The 23252-nt window shown below is 32.9% G+C and overlaps 3 protein-coding genes across 7 annotated transcripts; 1 reads left to right on the top strand and 2 right to left on the bottom strand.

The window, feature by feature from the left end:
- The first annotated feature begins 6878 nt into the window (after positions 1-6878).
- LOC110601882 (protein WVD2-like 7) lies at positions 6879-13469 on the top strand. Of its 5 annotated transcripts, none has more exons than XM_021739265.2 (11): positions 6879-7122; positions 7265-7345; positions 7472-7551; positions 8474-9211; positions 9487-9708; positions 9818-9861; positions 9981-10070; positions 10152-10248; positions 10353-10424; positions 10721-10831; positions 12525-13469. In XM_021739265.2, the coding sequence occupies exons 3-11, from the start codon at positions 7510-7512 to the stop codon at positions 13011-13013; spliced, it is 1905 nt and encodes a 634-aa protein (XP_021594957.1). In that variant the 5' UTR covers positions 6879-7122; positions 7265-7345; positions 7472-7509; the 3' UTR covers positions 13014-13469. The 5 variants fall into 5 exon arrangements, with proteins under 5 accessions (XP_021594957.1, XP_021594956.1, XP_043807109.1 ...); XM_021739264.2 differs by having other exon boundaries at positions 7238-7345; XM_043951174.1 differs by lacking the exon at positions 6879-7122 and having other exon boundaries at positions 7135-7345; positions 10727-10831.
- An 811-nt stretch (positions 13470-14280) lies between these two features.
- LOC110602342 (submaxillary gland androgen-regulated protein 3A) lies at positions 14281-15029 on the bottom strand. The gene has a single exon (XM_021739839.2). The coding sequence runs from the start codon at positions 14937-14939 to the stop codon at positions 14541-14543; it is 399 nt and encodes a 132-aa protein (XP_021595531.1). The 5' UTR covers positions 14940-15029; the 3' UTR covers positions 14281-14540.
- Positions 15030-17707: 2678 nt separating this feature from the next.
- On the bottom strand, positions 17708-18485 carry LOC110601159 (leucine-rich repeat extensin-like protein 6). The gene has a single exon (XM_021738195.2). The coding sequence runs from the start codon at positions 18301-18303 to the stop codon at positions 17911-17913; it is 393 nt and encodes a 130-aa protein (XP_021593887.1). The 5' UTR covers positions 18304-18485; the 3' UTR covers positions 17708-17910.
- Between the last annotated feature and the right edge of the window lie 4767 nt (positions 18486-23252).

Genomic DNA, 23252 nt, shown 5'->3' with positions numbered 1-23252 from the left:
CACGTGGACTCCAAAACTCCAAACATAAAGGACCACCTCTTAGGCGCACACGAAACTTTTTTTTTTTTTTTGTATATTTATTTAAACTATAACATTTTAAATATTATTTATTTGTGTAAATAAATTCGAGTATTAAATCCACGTATTTTATGTACATATTGATTTATAGTAAATATTAGGTTATAAATTGGGTATAATGTATAATTATACATGGCACCATGCATCTTTAAAAAGGACAGCTAAGTATGATGATAATGTGGCTGTGTACACGTGGCCAAATCAGATAGATGGGACCATGCTCATGTGGATGGCCATACCTGATTCATGTGGAGTTAGGGTAATGAAAACACTGATTGAATCCAAAGAGGCAGAGCCAAAGGCAAAGGCAATGGCAATGTGTGTGCATTATTGCAAGGTGGGAGAGAAAAAGAGAGGAATCCAACTAAGGTAGGGACTTGTGAGAACGAAGTGGTTACTTATCCTTTCCTTTTTCTTACTATACAAGAAATTAATTCCATCCCAAAATTACACTTTTTCAAAAATTGATTTTCTATCTTTCAATTTTAATGCCAAATAAACTTTAAAACATAGTTCAATCTGTACCAATTACCTTGGAATTCAAAGTATAAATAAATAAATAAATAAATAAAATTTTTAAATTTCCTATGCTTGATATTTTTATATTACAAAAATAAATATTCAATTATTAGCATTTACCATGGAAAATTAATATATAATATTTTGGTTTTATTATGAAAAAAAATTATACAATTCAATCCGCATGCTCATAAGGTCGCAATAGATTTTGTGATTTTTTTTTTTTCTGTTCAAAAATATGTTCCCCTGTCTCTCAACAGCTACTGGGTTTCTGCTAGATTTGGAAATCTTAGTTAGGAGGACTCTTAATTTTTAAACTCTCCTTATGGTATATCCCCTACTTTCAACCAAAAATAATACTACTTAAAATACATAATTAAAGAAAATATCCTAACAGAAAATCTATTCAAATAAGATGGGATACCCACTTATCAATTAAATTAGTTAATTCTGCAATTATTTGTTGGTAATTTGGTGCATGTCATATACCATGTCCAATTTATTATAACAATATTTATTTATATATTTTTAAATAAAATAAAATTTATTATGATAATAACATTTAACCTCTTCTATTCATATTCATTTAGAGTTCGCTTTAAAAATTATAATTATCTATGCTTATAATTAATTTGATGCTTTTTTCTTATTATTTATTAAAAAAAATTTAAATTTAAATACTCAAATTGTACTGTGATAAATTAAGGAAATAAATTTGGTACAAGTGGGAGTCAGGATCAAAAATATTTAAGCAATGTTTGAGATGAGAATAAATACATGCAAACAAAAATTAATCAAGGCAGTTGATTGAAAGAGAGAAATGTCATGCTCATTGTAGGCCAAACCACAGACATAACCCACAGAGCTGGTCCAGCAATGGTTGGGACCATTTGCACCCCAAGAGAATGGTTCCTTTTGCAAACCATGCCATGACAATACACATTTAGACATCATAAAAATGAATTTTTTTTCTAAAGGGATGCATCTTGTCAAAGGCCCCATGTTTCATCTAATGGATACCTCTTTTTTTTTACTCTGAATTCATCCTCCTAAGGCTAAAAGCTTTTCTGAATTTGTTGAACCTGGACTTGGAAGAAAAGCTGGGACAGTGCTCTTTTTTTGTGGACTTTTTGGGTGATATAGACCAAACTTGTGGGTGGTGCTTAATGGGTTTGGCCTTTAGTTGATGATCTATAATTTCTTCCCTTTTAAGAGTTCAAACACTTGGGTCTACCAAGAAGAGAGCCACAAGTGGCCCAACTCTGTTATGACTGGTCACTGCTCAAAAGTTTTCTTTGCTGCAATTGCTCAAGAACTTGCACTATCTTATCTATCAATCTCTTCTTTTCTTTTTGCTTTTTTTTTTTTTGGCTACATATAGTAAAAAAATAGAGTGGAATGATACCGTGGCACAGAGAAGTTTCTTTCAGTGGTGGGTCCTTAGAATAGAATATTGCCTTATCCAATTATCCATCTAGTGGACCTACTAAGGACTCAAGCTCTCTTTAATGGGTCCCCTACAGAAGGAAATGCCTGAAACAAAAGAAGCCATGGAAGCCCAATTAGTATCTGGTCCATACTTTTGGGCCAAGGAGACACCAACCAGATTAATTTTGAGAGATCTGTGGAGACTGCAGATGGACCATAGAGGACTTGAAGGGAATGAATCAAGGCCCATCTGCCATGCAATCTCTCTGTGCTGTTGAGTTCACGTTCCATCAGGTTGAGATATTGCTGATAGGGTTTGCTTAGATTTAATTATTAGAAAATGTATTGTTGAAAGAACCGTAAAAAGATTAGTTTTCTATAGATTATAAGTCAAACTTGTAATGATACCTTAGTAAAATAAAAATAAAATAAATGTTGATACGAAATTACAATTAAAAATCTTCAACCCCACCAAATTCAGATCTCCAGAACGGAAAGATCCAGGTTTATTGCAACTTCCATTGGATCCTTGTGCTCATAGTACAATGTATTCAAGAATAGAAGTCATGTCCAAAGAGATAACGTGCGAAGCCAACAACACATGGAGTCACATGAAAACAACAGTTTCAATATGCTAATAACAACATCACATGCCTTGCCATTTGGGACATTTTTCACTCGCATAACCTTGGCCGGTGATGAAATGTGACGCTCTTAAAGACTTTGTGGATATTTGGATATGATGCTCAACATGGCCATCGCTCTTTACCAAAACTTGTGTAAATAAATCTACATAAACTCAATATGTATAAATTTGTAATATGATTCACATAATAATTATAAAATTCATATATTTATATTTTGATTCGGTGAATACCCATTTATTAAATTTTACAACTAGGGTTTTATAGATGCATTTTTGGACTGCCATTTGATGTTGATCTCTTAACAGAATATTGTACATAAATATATTTCTTTAAGACAACAACTACTTAATGATACGTGGGATGGGAGTGAAAGTCTCTACTCTCTTATTCTTGTTTTGTATTTATTGAAATATAATGAGATTTTTCATTAATTTATAAAAATAAAAAGGTTAATCCATTTAATAAAAAAATTGGAGGTATGTGGAAAGTCACATGGGTAGGGTCTTTGGTTTCATTTTTCATCATTAACATTACTATACTAAGCTACACGTCTAGAAGGTGGCTTATAGTATGGCAGCATTATTGATGACTGTTGAGGTCATGATTTATAATAATAATAATAACTGTATAACAAATTTTTCAAAATGTAATTGAGAAAATATATATAGTTAGAATAGATGTTTAGGTAGAAAGTATGGATCTATCTGCTGGTTGGCTAACGTAGAGTAAAGGGTAGAGGGAGACAAAGCTTATTATTATCAAGGTTCAATGGTCATTGCCAAATGTTACTTTCCTAACACAAAACCTTGTCTCTCTTCAGTTGGACCAGTAGTGTCCTGTAGACATTCCTATTATAATAAAAATATACTTAAAAAAACTCACCCATTCATAGGCTTTCTTTTTTTCAAAAAAATATAAAATGTTTGGAGACTTTATCAATATTTAAATAATTCGTTTGTTTATATATATATATTTTATTTATAAATCAATATATTGTATGACTAATAAAAAAATAAAATTTATATAAAAGAGACTAGTTTTTGAAAGTATCCATAATAAGGTAAAATATTTTTTGAAAATAAAATTTGCTTATCATATTAACAACTCTATTATTTTATCAATATATAAATTGAAATAAAAAGTTAAATAGTTGAAAAATATTACCTAGTCATTTTTTCATTAGGAAATAGTTTAGTTTCTTAATTTTCATTTTGTTAATAAGTAGCCGTTAATTATTAATCAATTCGAATTTAAATAAGTTAATTTAAATTTTGTGGGTTATATGGCACTAAAATTTTCTTTTATGTAGTAGTTTTTTACAATATTTAATTAACTATATACCTCTTGATTGATAACTTTCTAAAAACGACACGAGTTGCGTCGGCAACCACTCTCCAGATCCCACGTGGCAGAGTTTATTCCATCAGATAAACGTGCCAGCGGGACCATGATGAAATGGTCCCACATTCTGATTTGAACGGTAATGATGGAAGTCTAAAGTTGCTTAGGAAGGAGGAGAAGAGAGATCTGAACTAGGTTTTACAAAGCCTTGGGAGGCACAACCGTAGACACACACGCCCCGTGCACGTGCAAGGATAGAATTCTGAATTTGTGCCTCTACTATAATCTCACTGGCTTTGGCTGAAAAGCCGAGCTTTAGCCAAAGTGAATTTGTATGTATATTATGCAATGGACCCTCACTTAATCTAACGGCTCTAATGATTACATCAATCCATTATTTCATCATGGCAATACAAAAGTTTCAGGGTCCCACATGTGAAAGTAGTATCAGATCAGAGGAGTTTTGTGGGGCTGGCTTATGTGTTTGCCCAAAAACTAGGCTGTCTAAATTTGCTGTAATCATCACTGTGGTTGTTTACCAAAACAAAGCTCTCTTTAGTTAATACCATTGCTATGGTGATATTTTTTCCTTTTAAAAGCTCTAAAAGCAAGGTTTAATTTTATTGTTTTTTCTTTGAAAGCTTTGATTTTGATTATCTTGCTTTTGGAATGTCTAGTTTTATTATTTTTTCATTGAAAGCTCTGATCTTGATTACCTTACTTTAAGGTTTAATTTTATTATTTTTTCTTTAAAAATTTTGATCTCAATAGTTTATTTTTTTGAAAAGTCGAACTTTGATAATTTTCTTTTTTAAAATATTTAATTTTAATTATATTTCTTTTAAAAGAGTCTAACTTTGTTAATATTTTTTTTGTAATGTATGATTTTAGTGGTCTATCTTTCTAATTTTATCATTCTAATCCCATTCTAATGATATGTCATTTCAGTCTGATTTTAATAGTCTATTTTTTTAAGTTGGACCCTTTCGATTTAATTTTACTATTTTATAATTTTAGCTTGATTTTAGTGGGCTGCTTCTCAGTTTTTTACTTTACTTACGTAATTTTAGTCGTGTGTCATTTCAAATTTTATTTTTTTAATTTCATTTTAATGATTTATTTTTTTAGCATGATTTTAGTGGTTTTTCTTTCAAATTTTACTTTAATGAAACCTTCTTTTTAAAATCTTCCTTGAGATTCTATTTAGGAAAAAATTAATAGCTGCGCAATACGACATTATAATATTTTATAAGGAGACGCTGTGGTTTTACAAAGGTATGAGGGTGAAAATATGCTGACGACAAAGTGGAACAACAAAATGAGACTGTATAAAAAAGTATGAATGCAATTTCATAAATTGCACATAAATGCAATAAACACATATAATTACAAGACAAAAAAACAAAAAAATTATGAAAAGAAAATATGTTTTGAAAAGAGCAGCAGAACAAAAATAAATAATCGCAAGCAAAATTCACATTATTTATATAAATTAAAATTAAAATTAAAATTTATTATTATATATATTTCATAATTTTAAATAATTATGAGACTACGGTGAGTGTGCATTTATTTGGAGAAAAAATAATTTCTTTTTAAAACAAATTATTAATATCTTTTAGGTTAGAACACTTAAATAAATTATCTTCATCAAAAATAATTTTTAAGAAAAATTAAATTTCTCCTTTTAAGAAAATGTCGTTTTCTAACTTTTAAAAACTTTATTGATAAAATTAGAATATATATAAATTTTATTAACACAAATTATTTTTTGTTATTATAAACAATAGAAAAAGATATTTTAATAAGTTAAGAGAATTATATTATCTATAATTAATTTAAACGAAAACTATATTGTTATAACTTTCTTATATTAAAATAAATAACTAATTAAATAGTGAAGAAAAAAGAGTAGATATTATACAAGAAGAAAAAGTCATTTTGACTTCTCTGTTAACATTGAGACATAATTAGACGGAAAAATTAATGTTTATAATTAAATCAAATATTAAATAAAAAATAATTTAAAGTTTCATTTTGTTTTTCTATCACTGAGTATCTAAATATCTCAATCATAAAAAAATTATTTAATATTTTAAAAAATTCTCAATTTTTAATATTAAAATGATTTTTTCTTAGATTAAATTGATTGTTCAAAATATAGCTTTCAAAAAAAAAAAAAGACTAATAATATCTAACAGTTCAATAACTAACATTAAAAGATTTTCATTACTTTTAATTTTGTTGAACATGCAATATTTTATAAATTTAATTAAAAATTATAAATTTTAATTTTAAATATAATTTATTATGGCAATATAATATATTAACAAAAAATTCATCAAATAAACTAATTTTCTTAATGAATAATTATTAAGTAATTTCTTATAAAAATATTAGAGGAGAGAATGGAAAAATAATTTAGCAACCGAAAATCCATAACAGGTTAAAATGATTGTTTCTAGAATAAAATTAAAATAAATTAAAGTTAAATAATAAGAAGAAAATAAATATAAAATTTAATAATGATGAGTAAAAATTATTTAAATATAAATGAAGTGAATTAAAATAATAATAATAAAAATAATAGATTTCAGTTTTAACATTTAATCCCTCATTTCAAAAAAAAAACATTTAATCGCTTATTAAAAAATAAAAATTAAAGTTAATAGAAAACACTAAAGAAGCGAACAGTTGATTGCTGACACGCGGAGGAACCCTACTGATCCAAAATCCAAATCAGTGCATATCCAATCTGCCGTGTCTACGGACACCGCCATTAGATTGGAAGACCCGATTCCTCAATAAGAGCCGTTAATCTCTATGACTTTCCTAAACGATTCCGGGAGTAATGACTAATGACGGAGGAGAAGAAGAAGAGAGAACAGTAAGTGTTAAAATAGAGTGTCTGCTCGAAACAAGACAAAAAAGGACAACCGGCACATGATGGCTGTGATCAACTTTTATTAAGCAATCCCATTTCCATTAGATTCACAAATTTATGCACTCCAAACAGTACCTCCCCACCAAACAGAGCAAGATATCATTTCCTTTGAAGAAAGAGATCTCTGTTAGAGACAGAGATAGAGAGAGAAAAGAGATCTGTAAGGTAGTGTTTGGTATTTGGCGTTTACTCCTAAAACACGCGATTCCTTTCATCGGTTCTTATCACTGACTTGTTTTCTTTTATTTGACTTCCTTTTTCTCTCTCCTTCATAAAATAGGCAAGTGTTTGTTTCCTTCCTTCTCAGACAGGTGTTCGACATAGCTCTCCTTTTGGATCTCAGTGTGGCATTTGTGCAAACAAGTTGAAAGTTCAATGCGTGTTTAAGGTACTCCACTCTTTAGTAGTTCTGGTGAACTTTGGGAACTTGAGCATATTGCGGAATTTGTGCTTTTCTTTTTTATGTGTAATGCCAGTTTTTTTTTTTTGCCTCTTGTTTTGTTTGTGTTAACAGTTTATTAGACAGCGTTTTAGTGCTTGTTTTGGGCAATTATGGCTGGAGAATTTGAAGAACCCTATAGCATTAGCTTTCAGGTATGGATATTGTTTTAATTATTATTTTCCCCTTTTATTTCCAATTTTATACTGGAGGATCTAGCTTTAGTTAGCATGTTTATATGCAATATATTATCAAGTTTTTTTTTCCTGACCAAGTTTAATGCCACTTTCTTACCAATGCTTGATATTAATTATCATTCATATCATATGGTGGAAATTTAAAAAATGGGTTGTTTAGTTTTGCTTTCGTGGTTGGATGTTTTTGATTTATTAACTATGCTTTCCTATCGTTAGTATTAAACCTTATCATCCAAAATTTAGATGCACAATTCTTGACCTCCATTCACATTCAATATGGCCAAGACGGTCTTAAGGTCTAGCGACCTTGATCTTTTCTTCTGCATCTTGCACAATAGCTTCTGTTTCAGTTATCATATTCTAAAGTGATTTTGTCCTTATTTTTTATGATAAAAAGAAATGGCTCAGATGGACCAGTTTTTCATATTGTTATTTGTGAGTGACCATGATTATCTATAGACAGTGCTTCATGCTGTATTACATGCAAACCAGAGTGGTGAAACCTGTGCATATTTATCTCACTATAGAAAAAGGCAACAAAATCTGAGAAGTTTCTTTAAAAGAAGTGGAATTTATTGGATCTTCATCATTAATTATACTGGACTTCTGAATTCCTCTCCGAAATTTTAATGTGATTTATCTGTGATAAAGCAGGATTGTTCTTTCAGATCACAAATAGCTGTTTTTCTTGAACTCTAGATTGCATGAATTTGTTCATGTAATGACTTCCATATACGTCACCTTGCTATTAAAATGTGAGATTCTCTAGGTTGCTGTCAATTTTTCTGCAAGTTTTCACTAGTTGAAGTTTGCAATTGTTTGCTCTACTACCATGTACAACTCATTCCCTTCTTAACATCCATCCTTTTGAATCAAGCAGACAGATTCTTTGCACTCGGGTTCAATATCATTTGGAAGATTTGAAAGAGAAGACTTGTGTTGGGAAAGGAGGTCCTCTTTCTCTCACAATAGATACCTTGAAGAGGTTGAGAAATACTCGAAACCAGGCTCAGTTATTGAGAAGAAAGCTTATTTTGAAGCCCATTTCAAGAAAAAGGGTATGCAGCTACCAGCTTCTTTTGGGGGCCAAAATGGGATTGAATACCATGGTGAAAATGCCGTCTTCGAGAATGTGGGCCACAAAGAAGATGATAATGCAAATGGAAGTAGCAATTATACTCAATCTGAGGAGGGTGCAGTTGACGATGTAGAATATGCAGATTTTTATGATGGATATGCAAGAAGTCAATCTGATCATGCAAATGATGGCAGCCAATATGCTCACTTTGATAACAGCCCTGAAGGTTCACAGTATTGTGGAGAATATGAGTTGATGGAAGGTGAAAGAGAAGATCCTGAAATTCAGATGGAAGCTTCTTCGGCCAATGCTAATGTTTCTGTAGAAGGTGTTTTTGAAGACATTAAACCTCAAGAAACACAACAAACTGAAACTGGATCTGCCAATAATGATAGACAGGAAACAGGAATAAAAGCGAACCTTAATGACAATGCTGCGAATGCGGACAGCTCATCTACGCTTTTTGACCAATCTCCAAAAGGTGGAACACTTTGGAGTGATAAAACTACTGCAGTACATGAGCAAAATCCTTCTACAAAGGTTTGAATTTCTTTTCTTTTAATGTGTACATGTTGTTCAAAGCCACAGAAAAAAAAATAATCAAAAGAAAACGACTAGGGAGCAAATGATCAAAAGAAAAAAAAACCGATGTCATTGTTGACCATTCAAAGCATGAAGAAAATATAACATCTTTTTTTTTTTTTGCTTTATTGCGTATAAGTTCCTGCTATCATTTTGTCCCCTCACACTGGTTTAAGATTTTTTGTCATGGCATGTTTAACCATAACCTGTTCTGACTATTTTTTTCACCCTAGTTGGGACCTTCAATGGAAAGTAAACGTAGTGAGCTCAGATTGAAATCCCAGTCTAAGAACAGTGAAGTCCAGAAAAGCGACCATAATGATGCATTAAAAACAACCGTAAAGAAGCTAAATAGGAGGGAAAGAGAGAGTCCACAAAGAAGGAAATCAGAAAACCATTCACCACAAGCCGTCATTCCAACCAGACGTTCGCTTCTCAAAAGTCCGAAAGGAGAGGTTAGCTATTCCTAGCACATATTCTAGATGTGTCAATTATACATTTGAAAATGTGTTCATGTACTTATTTGAAGTTATTTTTGGAATTTGCTTGGTCCTTTTTGCTTAGGATTTTGAAGCTCGTAAATCAAGATCAAACCTTGCAAATAAAAGGTACTGTCTGTCTCTTGCAAATTGCAAATCTACATGTAACATGGGTTGCATCCTCCTCTCTCTCTTTTTTTTGTCCAAGGTAAAAATGAGTTGCATCCTTCAATGCCTCTCTTTTGTAGGGACAAAGATCCGAAGATAAAGGGAGTAGTTGAAGCTGAAACTTCTGGATCAAAGAAAGTTGAACCTAGAGCACATCAGAGTGCTAACAGGTTTGTTACATGCACCATATATCTATCTGATAATATTGATGTTTTAACCTCCTAAGCATAAGTTGAATGATTATACTGCAGACTTAAGCAGACAATCACCTCAGCTACGCCGGAAACAAGGACAAGTACTGTAGCTTTCAATTTCAAAAGTAGTGAACGAGCAGAAAGGAGGAAAGAGGCAAGCTAGCTTGCTATTGTTTCAAATGTAAATTTTTTGAAGTTTAGGGAACTTTTTTAATGCTTTCCTTTTTTTGTTTTTTTTTTTTCACTCAAATGATTCAGTTCTATATGAAGTTAGAAGAAAAAATGCATGCTAAGGAGACTGCGTTGAACCAGATTCAAGCAAAAACACAAGTAAGTGAATCTTTCAATTAACTGTTTTGCTTCCATCTCTAAAGTTTATTGAAAAATCTGTTGTGGCCTACTTTGTTATGTCGATAGAAGGTTGATATAAGTTTCAAACTCAATGCCTCTAAAAGTAGTGCCAAAATAATTAACATGATTATGAAACTTTGAGTTTAGTGCCTGAAAAACATCCCTAAAGTAGGGCAAGGTTATAATGGATTAAATAGCATTTGCTCATGCATAATTTGTTAGAAATCATTTCTATTGTTTGATGCATTTGAGTTGATGGAACAATGTTGTTGAAGGAAAAGACTGAGGCTGAGATTAAACAATTCCGGAAAAGCCTTAATTTCAAAGCAACACCTATGCCTTCTTTCTATCATGCTGCTGCATCACCAGGTTCAAATGGAAACAAGGTACATCAGCTGTCTTCAATTGCTTTGTTTCGCCATATTTTAAAAGGCTTTACGTATAAGCACTTCTATATGTAGCTACATGCTAACATAGTTAGACTTGGGTGCAGTCCTGGTCTGGACTGGAACTGGTCAAACTCAGATTTAAGCAGAACCATGAATTGGGCCCAAATCAGACTGGATCAATTTTGACTGGATTGATCTAGTTCTGAGTCAAAACTGGACTTCTCACTTTTTAAACAATTTAAAAAATTTTGATAGGTTTGACTGGACTGAATGAACCATATTAATTTGAATCAAATTGGAACTGATCCAGAACCAATAGGAACTATTCGTTCCTGTTGTGGGTCACCCCTTGAGACTGGAACCACTGGTCTGTTTCCAGTTCAGACCTGGAACCGGACTGCAGCCATGCCTAAATGTAGTTAAATAAATTATTTTGTTCCTTTATATGGTATGCAACATAAGAGGTTATAGTTGTAGATGAACTGAAATGTTTTTGTATCTAGCGAATTTGAAAACATATCCTCTTTCAGCAAACTAGGAAAGTTTTGCTGCCAATAAGGATCAAGTATGACACATAAGGGTTGTGTTCCTGAATGAAGGATCGCTGCAAAGCCTTCCTCTAAGGAGAGACCCTTGTTCCTGTTTCGACCTCTTCTTGTGGAACCTATTTCTGCTGTGGCGTGAGGCCCTTTTGAGGGAGCCCATCAACCTCAATCGTTCAAAGAAACAGAGTCTCAATTCTCTGATTGTGTCAGAAATATTGCTTGCTTTATTGATATCATTTTCCTCTTTAAATAAGAGGAATTACAATAAGGAAATAGGAAGCAATTACATGATATTTGCCTATTATTCTGGATAAATCCAGTGTAATCCCTTAATGAAGGTAATTACTTGATACTAGCTATCTCCTGATTCTCTCCTTGTTGCAAGCTAATTAGTGTCTTGATTCCCTTGATTGCGTCGCTGATACTTTTTACCAGTGAAGGCATCCATACAAGCTGTACTATAAATGCTCAAATGGGTCATGCTGTTAGGGATGCCATCATCCTCTCCCCAGCATTCTCTTGTGGCTCAAGTTTGCAAAGTTTAGGTTAAAAATTGAGTGAGGGAACACTTGAGACGAACAAGAATCCTATATGGCTACCTAGTTACAAGCTCTAGTAAATCAAAAGAACAGCTTCAAGGGAGAGAGTAAACAAAGAAATGGCCATAAATTAAAGGCTTTGCAAACATATGAAAAGGCTCGCTAGTCAGTTTGCGTAAACTAATACAATTTAGTGAACTGTTTTGTTGTACCATTTTTCAGTTTTTAGATATTACCCATTCTATGATTAACTGTATTCCCATCCTAATACTCCAAAAATGGGTTTCTCGGGGAACTGAGTCACAACTTGAAGGAAGTATCTATTCATTTAAGGATACTTCTGAAGATGAAATTGTGTTAAAAATGGGAATTGCCTATATAACATTTGACAATATCTAATTTATGTAATTGGCTGTGTTCACTAGCATAAAGTATTTCATATTTTAGCCATAAGACCATAAGATAGCCTTTATATTTACATGACCTTTTATCCATTATGTCTCTAGTTGTTACCCTAAATTTGATTTTTTTTTCTTTGCCTCGAAAATTTTTTTATGTTCATATTTTCGGTGTTTTAGACTATAGGTTGGTTGAAAATGAATCCAGTTTCTCTGTTTGTCTCAGGCCACATCATCTAAAACCAAAACAGGTAAAATACAACAGTCGTCAACAAGTCCAGGAGCTGCTACGAGATCTCAATTGCTTTCCAAGTCGGGAAATAACCATGCTGTCTCTGCTGTTGAACATGTAAAAAGGAGCAATCTGCCCGAGTCCTTGGGGTCAACTGATTGCCATGCAATAGCACCTTCTGGCGCTGGTGAAAAAGAAACTTTAGCAACAAACAACAGCAGCCACCCAGATGCTGCAATGAAAAATGGTTGCACTGGCAAAGAGTCAGAAAAATTGAAGAATACCAATATGCAAAGACATAAAGTGTCAGAGAATGGTAAAGTATCAAAAGACCAGAGGGTTGAGGGCAAGAAAAAAATGGGAAACCGAAGAAATAGCAGTGAAATGGTGAGGAAAAGCATCAAGGGTGTTGAAATTGGCAGCAATTCTGGAATGGGTCGTGTAGCTGTTGGTGTAGCCTCCTGAACTGGGCTATGTTCTCCATTGCCTGGAAGATGCCATCTCAGTTGCCTGTGATGATATGTTTTGCATGCTCGCTGCCATGTGAATACAAGTGCAAAGAGAATGGTGGTGGGTTCAGGCAACGTCCTACATGTCGTGTTAGCAGGACAACGTCTCCATGCATTACAGTGGCCTGTTTGGAGATAGCATTTCCTTTATGTCATTGCTCAACATACGTGCAGCAGATACTGTACCATGTAGCTGGAATAGGTAATAATAATGGTGGCTTGATCACAGCGATTGCTTGAATTTTCAGGTTCTCTTAGGAAGACGTAAACGCAAACAGCAACTGGAGTTATAAGTCTGGTGAAGTATTTCTTTATTTGATAATAAAGTGTTTTGTGCGTTGTAGTATGTATGATATCAGTGTAGACAAGACTGCAAAAATTTTTAATGTAAAAGGTCATATAGTTAATTTAATTTCGTAGACAAGACTTAGATATATGATATTTGTGTTTGGATGGAGTGAAACATAATTTATGCAGATAATGAAAGGTAGGAATTCAGAAATTCCCCAACTCACTAATTTAGTAGATTAAAATATTTATGCTAATGTTACTCTGAAAATCCTTAACATTATGATGAAAAACTTCCTTTCAAGTGGGTTTTGAATTCAACAATTAAAATGTTATTGAGCTGAGGGTCAGCCTTATAAGATTACTTGTTTTATTGCGAGAAAAAGGACACCCATGGCCATGTGTAGAAACAAGTTTAAACAGGCAACTACAAAATTAAGGTATATGATATTTCGTGAAGGAGTTGTGAATGTATTCCATTGGACTTTGTCTGTTTTTCATTTATTTGAAGGAAGACTCTGTCTGTGTTAGTTGGGTTATTACGCAACTCGACTTTTTTACCAATTGCAGAGTTAATTTTGTGAGATTTGCTTCACCCACGAACTTGAGTTGGGACTAATTCAATCTTCTCTCAGAAGATGGAACAAACGACGCTGTCAATATCATTTTTATTATAATTTTATTCTTTCATCGGTTGGAGTAGGTAGATTGAAAAAAGTAAAATTTTTCAGAAAATCTAAAACATTTTCCTGTTTAATTTAATTTATTTTTATTTAAACTAAAATTTTAAATTTCTTAATTTAGATTAAAAGTAAAAACCTTAATTTTACTAATTATTAAGTTAAATCACTTGATTTAAATAAAAAAAAAATCTGTTATTCCAGGGCCGCCTCCGTGGATGGTTGTGTCTTTTTCTCCATTAATTATTTGTCCCATCAAGAAAAAACACGTACCATTTCATTCATAACAGTGTAATTGAAGACAATTAAGATTTTTTCACCAGCTTAACTGGAAAAATGGCAATAATAATAAAAAGATTAACAAGAAGATCAGTTCTATGGCAGTTGCTGAACCTTTCCCACAGCTACATATAACACATAAAAATCAAGCTAAACAAAACACTCATAATACATAATTAAGTTCTAATAACTAAACCTATAATTAAATCCATTGTTAAACATGAAAATTTTCTCACTTAAAATATCGAAGAAAAGCCCAAAAGAAGAGTGAAAGACGTGGCAACCACAAGACTTGACCGTAGAACAATAGTGCTCGCAGATGACACATCAGTCTGATGAGGAGGCTTTCTGTAGTAAAATGGGAAATAAGGCAGGATAGGGTCAGGGGGTGGATGGCCATAGTAGTTGTTATTACCAGAAGGTGGTGAAGGATAATAGGGGAAATTCCCTGTCGGCGTTGGGTAGTTTCCAGGAGGTGGGAGTGATCCTGTCTGAGACGCCGGAGGTGTGGTGGTTGTTCCTGTGCCGGTAGGTGGAGGATAACACGGATAAGGGCACGTGTCGTCGGACATGGCCATGGACAGAATGGAAGTGAAGAAGAGGAAGGAGAGAATTGGGATTAAGTTGGTAGCCATCTTGGTTGAGAGAGAGGAAGGCCAGGAAGAAGAAGAAGAAGAAGAAGAAGTGAAGAAAAGAGAGTGGGTGAGTGATGTTAATGGAGAGTAGGCGTTGGCTATTAGGAGTTGTTAATTGTGATGACCCACCAAAAAAAAAAAAAAAGATTCAAAAGCAAGTTATTTCTACTTTTTTAAATGCTTTGTTTTATACATATTCCCACCTTTACTTTACTCGCAACATTTTCAATAAAATATATATTTTTTCGATATTATTAAAAACAATTTAAAATTTCAATCATTTTAAAAAAAATTTCTAGTTAATATACGTAAATGCTTCTTCTAACAATTTTAATGATAATGCCAAAAGACCACGTATCTTTTATGATTAGCTATTGAGATGATAAGATTCTTCCAATAAAGATATAAGGAAAGGGTCTATTATTCCAATACCTTTTTTTTAATAAAAAAAAAATTATAAAAAAGTAATATATGAAGATTGATCTGAAGACAATGACGTGATTAGAGGGCAATCTTATTATAATTACAATCAATTGCCATGCCCTTACTGATTTTCAATCATGGCACCTTGGTCTGCTTTCTTTTTCCATCACCAACTTAATTATGTCTCCTCTTACACCAACAAATTAAGATATGAAACTTGAAGAATTCCCTTTTTTTTTTTTTTTCCAATCAAGAAGCTCTTGATGGACTCCTTTCTCTGTAGAGTGTTTAAATTAATTGATTTCAAGAAATAAAGGAATATTTTTGGTATGTACGTAAAATTAAGAAATATAATTCATGTAATGATTGGAATCTGCGTAATTTGTCTTGGATCATGCGCTGTGCTTTTGAACATTCAAAAGCAGAGATCATGATTTTCGAAGAACTCGTTTCAAGTGATGCACACATTTTTAGCGTTGATAAAGAGATGTCCCTTCAGAATTCTGCTTTTCTCGATGATCTCCATGTTAGTAAAAGCTGCTATGTGATAAGAGCTTCTTGTGCATGTGGCATGGAGTTGTATTTCTTTTAAAATATTTATAATATAAAATAAATAAATTACTTTTTTTTTCCAACTCCAGCTCAGCTGGGTGGCTTTGAAACTAGGGATCTCTTCGTTGGAGTTTTGGGCTTCAGTTGGGTGGGCTTAACCTTATTGAGCACCTTGGGCCAATATTTTCTGTATTTCAGTTTTAAATTTTTTTCTTGTCTAGAATTAATTTATTAAATTAATAGAATGTGTAGGAAGAACAGTTGGCATTCTGTTATATATTGAAACAAGTGGTAATTGATGAATTATTAGAAGGAAACAAGTTGATGGCTTATTATAATTTTGGTGACGTTTCAATTCTCAAACAAATTGATTCCTTACGCAACAAAAATTATAGAGCACTACTGCAAATAGTGACAAATTTAAATGATTTTGACGTTTTTGCTAAAATCCCAATACCAAACTCACTACATTTTATCATTTTATTGGCCATGCTAATAATTTTAAAAAATATATATATATGCTAATTAATCATCATTTCATTTCTCCATCTGTCTCTTTATATAGAAAGAACTTTCTGGTCATTTCAATTTTGGCAACATCAATTTTTTAAAAAGAAAATCCTAAATTTTATTCACAGTTAGGGGGAAAGAACCCATAACGTGAGGCAGCAGTCACATGGTCTTGATAGCCATTTCTTCAAGTCATACAATGCCTCTCTTTTTAGTCTATCACGCAATCTTCATAGTCATACGGCCACCAACCGTTTACTTTGTCGAGAGACCAACTTGCTCGGCAAGGTAAATTAATTAGGAGAATGATTATCACCACTGTAATAATGAGATTAGAGATCCATAGGCTGCCAAACTAACTTTGATGACTCATGATACTTGGCCCACCAACCTGCCATGTGTAAGCATTCTGGTAATTGGGTCCTTTAATTTGCTGAAACCGAAGTTGATCTCAAAAAGCTGTACCTTTCTGACACATTGCGGTCGCAGCCCAATTTTTATCTGACACCAATTTGGATGATTGAAAAAAAAAAAAAATCTCCTATTTGCTAATTCGCTATTGGTCGCTCTACTTTTCTTTTCACTTCTGTTTAAGGATTATTGGGTCCTTGCCTAAGCCTGGGACACGTGTCATATACCCATTAATGCATTTTCTTTTTTACTGCTCAATAATATGCGTGATCATGGGCCAGTTTCGATTTTTATATTTTCTCTGACTTTGGCATCTTCTAGTTGGTTTTGGCTAGTGCTCTCTCTGTCTCCATGTGGTGACCCTTTTATCCATTGGAAGCATCTAATGCTTCTTAATTAGCCTCTGGGATGGAATAAAGTACCCATTATGATTTATTAATTATAATTCTGAATGAGCATTCAGCATTCATATTAAGTTATTGAATAGATTACTAAACCCATCCATTAAAAAAAAAAAAAAAACCTTTATTCTAAAAGGGCAATTAAAGAAAGCAAAAATTAGGAGCTGGCCATACATACGACACCACCAACTAATGGTAGGCCTAATTAAAGGAGAAGTTTTTAATGCAGACGGCAGTGGAAAATACTGGTGGCTGATCCATCTTCTTTCACACACAATTTCTCCTTGTTCTAATTATGCCTGGTTTTATGAACTTTGGCATTATACAGCCTTCAATTTTCATAAACCCAGAATCAAGAATTCGCAGAAAAAATATTAAAGTTTTTCCTGGATTGGAAATTATTAAGGCACAGAGAACAGAAAGAAAACAGAACAAAAACAGCACAGAAACAGAGTGTCTAACATACAAACAGAGAAAAAAAGAAGAAGAAGGAGATTGTTATTAATGGAGTAAAAAGGATAAGAACAAAAGAGTGTCAATTGGAATTATTAGACAGTTGAGAGAGAAAAGTAGAAGTACCAAACTAGATCCTAAACACTTCAACCTTTGGACAACAAAAATATAATTCCTTTGTCCTTAGAATCTTCATCTTTTTGCACTTTTTTTTTGGCCCCTTAAACAACATATCTTAGCAAAAAGGCTAACAACCCACATCCAATCAAAGCCGGCAGCCCCGCCACCGTGGTTCGGCCAGCGCCGCTAAAATCATTGTCAACAGGGTACAAGTTCCCCGGTGGACCACTTATGTAGATAAACGATGGTGGAGGCGGAGGGCAGTTGCTTGATGGAGGTTTCTTTGGAGTCGGAGGTGGCAAAGCTGGTGGAGGAGGGCATGGTGATGGTGGCGGTGGTGGTGGAGGGGTTGCAGTACAGGGAGTACACTTCTGATCGGTGGAGCCAGGTGCGGTGTTCTCATCAAGCTTTCTCGAATCCAGAGCTTGAATTGGCGGAGCAGCAGCAACCAAAAGAAAGAAATTTAATAGCATCAAGGATTCTAACCATCTCATTTTTAGCAATCGTACGCAGAGAACTGGCGGATGGGCTGATCAAAGATTGAAAATAAAATGAACAAGTTGTTGTGTTATTGGGTATATGGGATCGCTTGGAGGAGCGCCTTGAAAGAGAGGGGTGGTGAGTGTGACAAATAGGAGAATTAGGTGCACGTATGCTGTCATGGGCTTAAATGGGTGTTTTTTGTCGATTATTATTATTATTGTTATTAATATTTGGGGAAAGGCAAAGCTGAGGGAGTGAAGAGATGTTTACGTGAGTTTTGCTTAATTTTAAGTGGTGTGCTAGGGTGTTATGGCTTGTTTCGTAAGGGAATCCTAATGCATGTGGATGGTTCAAATTTGGGTCCCACCATCTGAATTTAAAACCCTTTGATTTTTATGATTATTTAATGATTCTACTTGTATGTATAATTTTGAGGTTCCCTACACCAATGCCAATTCATGAGTACCAATACCATATTCGTTGAATGCAATGGTATTACTACCCACCACTGAATACGTGTTAATATCTGCTAGTCTGATTTGTACTTCTGCATTTTTAAAAATTAAATAATTAATCTATTAAATTTTTATATTAAAATAATGTTTTATTGAATGTTTAAATTTTACAAAAAACAATAATTAACATTTTCTTATCAAAAAGTTTTTCTAAAAGCAAATTAAGGACTTTCCTATGAAACAGAATTTTAGACAGCTTATACTCCGCATGAAATTTCTACTTTCCACATGTAATGAAAATCCCATCACCATTTTATTAAAGAAAAAGTAAATTGTAAGATAATTCACATGATTATTGTAAGGAAAATAAATTAATAATTAGGAGACAAAATCTCGTTTAGATTTAAAACAAAAAAAAGCAGAACATCTGGGGAGCAAGGATGCGGATGAGTGAATGAGAAGAAAATAGGAAGCAAAGGCAGCCACCGACCCATTTTCCTGAAGCATCTTCCAACCTTTTTCTTCTGGTTTTCCACTCAGCTTCCAAAATCTTTTCGAGAATTCCTACCCTTTAAAACAATACTCTCTCTTGTTCATTATTCCCATTTTCTTTCTCTATCTCAATGATTGACGAATATTGGGCCTCTTTTCTATGTACTTATCTAATCATCTAACTGGTTGTTGAATTCAATTTCCAATTCGATTCAGATATACAAAATCCATTCTGTACAGCTATATGGCGAAATTCCAGGACCAATGGTTGTGAGCTGAAGTAAGAAAGCCCAAATTTTAGCATACCCACTTGTATAGTGCCTATCATTACATCGCAAAGCAGCGAGCCCACTTGGGCAAAGCAAGCGAAAGAGTATCTGTAAGCCGCGTCGAATTCCATTACCCGTTCAACTCTATAGGTGTAAAGCCTTCTCCTGCTCAGATATACACGTATAAAATATCAAAAAGCATGGTATAATAAAGAAAGTTTATAAATGATAACTATGCTTTCCTTCTCAAATTTCTCCCTGAAAAAGGAGGCATTTTCCCATCACCGGGAAAATGTTGGAAAACTTCTACAAGTATGTTTTCCCAAAAAAAAAAAAAAAATTATACAAACAGAGATAAGAACCAGTTAGGGTTTTATACGAGTGCTGAACGTACATATGTTATACGAGAGTGCTGATACGTATTGCCATGCTCACATCACCATTCTCTTCACATTGCATGCTCTTATCAGCCAGACTCATCATTGCCTTTGAATGGCAAAGGGAAAAGCTCATTCGCAAATCCATGTTTTTGCTTTTTCTATATATTTTGTTTGTTCTAATGGATATATTAGCTAGACTCTCAATCATTGCTTCACTTGATAGTTTATTGAGTTTCTTATTTATCTTATTGTTTGATTTTATGTGAATTCTTCTCATTGTTTGGGTTTTTATTCTTTTCTCTACTCTTGAATGTTTGAGTGATTTTATAAAAGTAGGTGTATGATGTTTGCTTTAACTGTTGCTGATAAAAGATGTTCATTTATGCAGATAATCTATTTGATTATTTGTCGCTTAAAAGATGCAGAATGAACGTTGATGTTCCTTCTAACATTATATATTTTATATATCCATTCAGTGGATTGAGAGATTTTGAGTAAAGCTATTGGATACTTCTCAACAACTCAAAATGGATGCTTAAAATAGATTTCTAGCAAATACTACTATTACATAGTGATATGACTCATCTCCATTTTTCAGGTATGGACTCTTTAACTAAGCCTCATTGGTCGTTTTCTATATACTTAAAATTCTTCAGTATTTTTACTGATCAAAGCGTCAATATTTCATTGGTCAACAAGACAAATGACTGTTGGGGACATCAGTTAGTTAATGTGTTTCAAAGTGAATCAAAAGAACCTGAATCATTTAGCCGCTTGACGGCAATTAGACGTCCTTCTCCATCTATGTAGTGGACTGGGTTTCTTAAAAACTTCGAATCTGAGAATGCCATGAGTTACTGCTTGAGCTTGACTTCTTTTCTTGCAGTGAATGAAATAAGAAAAAGAATGTAAATCTTTTCCCTTGCTAAAAAATAGAAATGTTTCTTACCTTGTTTTCTTTTTATGTAGGGCGGCAAGAAAAGAGTGAAAGAGGAGCTATACAGAGAGGGATGTCGAATTCCATGCAAAAAACCCTCGTCAAACGAGCAGTCCCTTAGCTAATACCTAGAATTCATTGCCCATTCGACCTTAAAATATATCTCAAAGATCACCTTGCCCTAAGCCCCTTCATTTTTTTTAAAAGAAGCCTAGATATACAAAGAAATAAGACTACTTAATTAAGTCTGATCATGGAAACTGGAAGTACTAAGGCTGCTTAATATATAACTAGCTAGCTAGGGTTCCCAGGATTACTATTAATAGAACCTCGTATTAATTCAAGGTCGAACAGACAATGAAAGAAAGGTTAATCTGCAAAAGGACTGCTCCCTTGACAAGCATAGAGCATGGAAAACACTCACCCGGCGGCCGCCACTGCAGTAATCTGATCAATCTGTCTGTTCACTGTTGTAATCAAAAAGCATAGATGCTATGTTAATAAATAAATTAATTAACTTGAAACACAATCAGAAGAAGAGGAGAAGTGGAAGTTACCTATGTATGTAGATGAGATTTCTAGGCTCAAAGCCACATGTTCTGGTGGTCTTCTCCGGTAGGAGGTGGCCTGTTTTTATAGATAAAGAGATACATTCAGTGGTGGATAGTCTTTTAATTAAAAAAATAATAATAAAAGGTATGATTTTTTAAATTGGATTGCTTGGGTTTAAGTCTTTGACTTGTTGGTGCTATATACAGTTTCTTCATTATCTAATTTTAACAGCATCTTTGATGTCTAATTAAATTTCCCATATACATATATAATTAAATCAAACCAGAAGCGTATACAAGATTATCAGATACGTGATTTTGCTGGGATTTTTTTTTTCTCATAGTTTTTTTGAGGTGCAAATCCAAATTCTAGACTTGTTTAACTTTCTATTCATTGTTGGCAAAAAGAAAATGAATAAAATCATCAAGGATATCCTTGGAAAAAAAACTTCAAGACTAATATATAAATAAATATATATATATACATCAAGGATACAGTCGTTGCATATGTATTTTCTCTCTCAAAAGGTATTTTACTTTTAATTTTTTTTATAAAAAATAAAATTTTATAATTCATTTTATAAAAAAAATTTAGATCGAGGTCCGTTTAGTCAACTTAAATTAAGCATTGTTCAAATGAGGAGATATATATAACTTTATAAAATTGCTAAATTCGTGGAGAAATTTATTTTACATTTTCATTTTTTTTAATTAGTCTTTAAACATTGGTAAAACGTAGACAATTACTTGTTTTTATTTTTTATTTTCTAATATTGTTTGTAAATGTTAAAACTGCAAAAGAGGAATTAATTAATGGAAATATACAAGACCAGAAGATTAAAAAAAAGAAGGATTTTTTTTCCAACGAAGAATGGAGAAGAGATATTAAAAGAAGAAACTATTTCAACTAAAAGGACTCGGGTGAAAGTATATCCAGTGGTAGTTGAAGTATCGTGATTGAGCAAAGGGTAGGTACAACGGGCAGTTGGAAGAAGATGCGAGCTCGTTATGATTTTTCTTTCAGAAAGCTATGGAAGAAATATATATATATATATATATATATGGAAGCAAATTTTTAAAAATTAAAATTATCAACGCATTCATAATTTATAATGATATTTAAAAACACTATATAATATAAATGTGTGAAGATAGGAGAGAGAGAAAAACTTTCTCTCTAGTGGCTTTTTTATTTCAAACTTAAAGATGAAATTATAAGCACTCTGGAAGCATCTTGCTTTCCTTTTATATTAAACAATACCATGTGCACACGTGCCTTATACGAGTAAAAGTCTCACAACAAAACGAAGTAGTTCAAATCTCAAGCAAGCAGTTTCTTATATTAGTATTGGGAAAATTTTTGTGATTTAATCTTAAAAGACCTCTTTGTTTCTTGCTTATGGCCACCATCTTCATATTCAGTGGGTCCTGTATAAGGCAATAATGATTGTACATCACTATAAAGTAGCCATAACTACTCATTAATTGACCAATAGAAATCAAATTATATTGAAAATGAGGATATCATCTAAAATCAACTTGCCAAAAAGATTTAGCTTTCCAGACTGAGTAACCTGAGTTGTTTTCCCATCTGAAAAGCACACAGATATGTGCTTATACAGTAGATGTAAAGTGGTGAAGAGGGTGCTATCTGAACACATATGATTTGTGGCTCTAGTGTCTAGGATCCAATTAGGATTAGTGTGCATTTGTGTATGGCAAGTGTCATAAAGAGTAGGCTTATCTACAAAGTCCATAAGATATACTAGGGGCAAGAGTTCCTTTTCCCTTTACAAGTTGAGAGACTTCTTGTTTTAAAGAGCTCAACATGGATGTCAATTCATGTATTGTACTTAATATATCTAGATATTCCAGA

Source organism: Manihot esculenta, chromosome 15 (genome assembly GCF_001659605.2).
Source record: "Manihot esculenta cultivar AM560-2 chromosome 15, M.esculenta_v8, whole genome shotgun sequence".
NCBI lineage: Eukaryota > Viridiplantae > Streptophyta > Magnoliopsida > Malpighiales > Euphorbiaceae > Manihot > Manihot esculenta.
This window is presented reverse-complemented; position numbering and strand designations above follow the sequence as displayed.

Bases quoted from the DNA above. Each gene is read 5' to 3' on its own strand.
- LOC110601882 (XM_021739265.2), top strand. From the start codon at position 7,510: ATGGCTGGAGAATTTGAAGAACCCTATAGCATTAGCTTTCAG. The intron at 9,212-9,486 runs GTTTGAATTTCT...TTTTCACCCTAG, and splicing joins AGCAAAATCCTTCTACAAAG to TTGGGACCTTCAATGGAAAG. The intron at 10,071-10,151 runs GTTTGTTACATG...ATTATACTGCAG, and splicing joins GCACATCAGAGTGCTAACAG to ACTTAAGCAGACAATCACCT.
- LOC110602342 (XM_021739839.2), bottom strand. From the start codon at position 14,939: ATGGCTACCAACTTAATCCCAATTCTCTCCTTCCTCTTCTTCACTTCC.
- LOC110601159 (XM_021738195.2), bottom strand. From the start codon at position 18,303: ATGAGATGGTTAGAATCCTTGATGCTATTAAATTTCTTTCTTTTGGTT.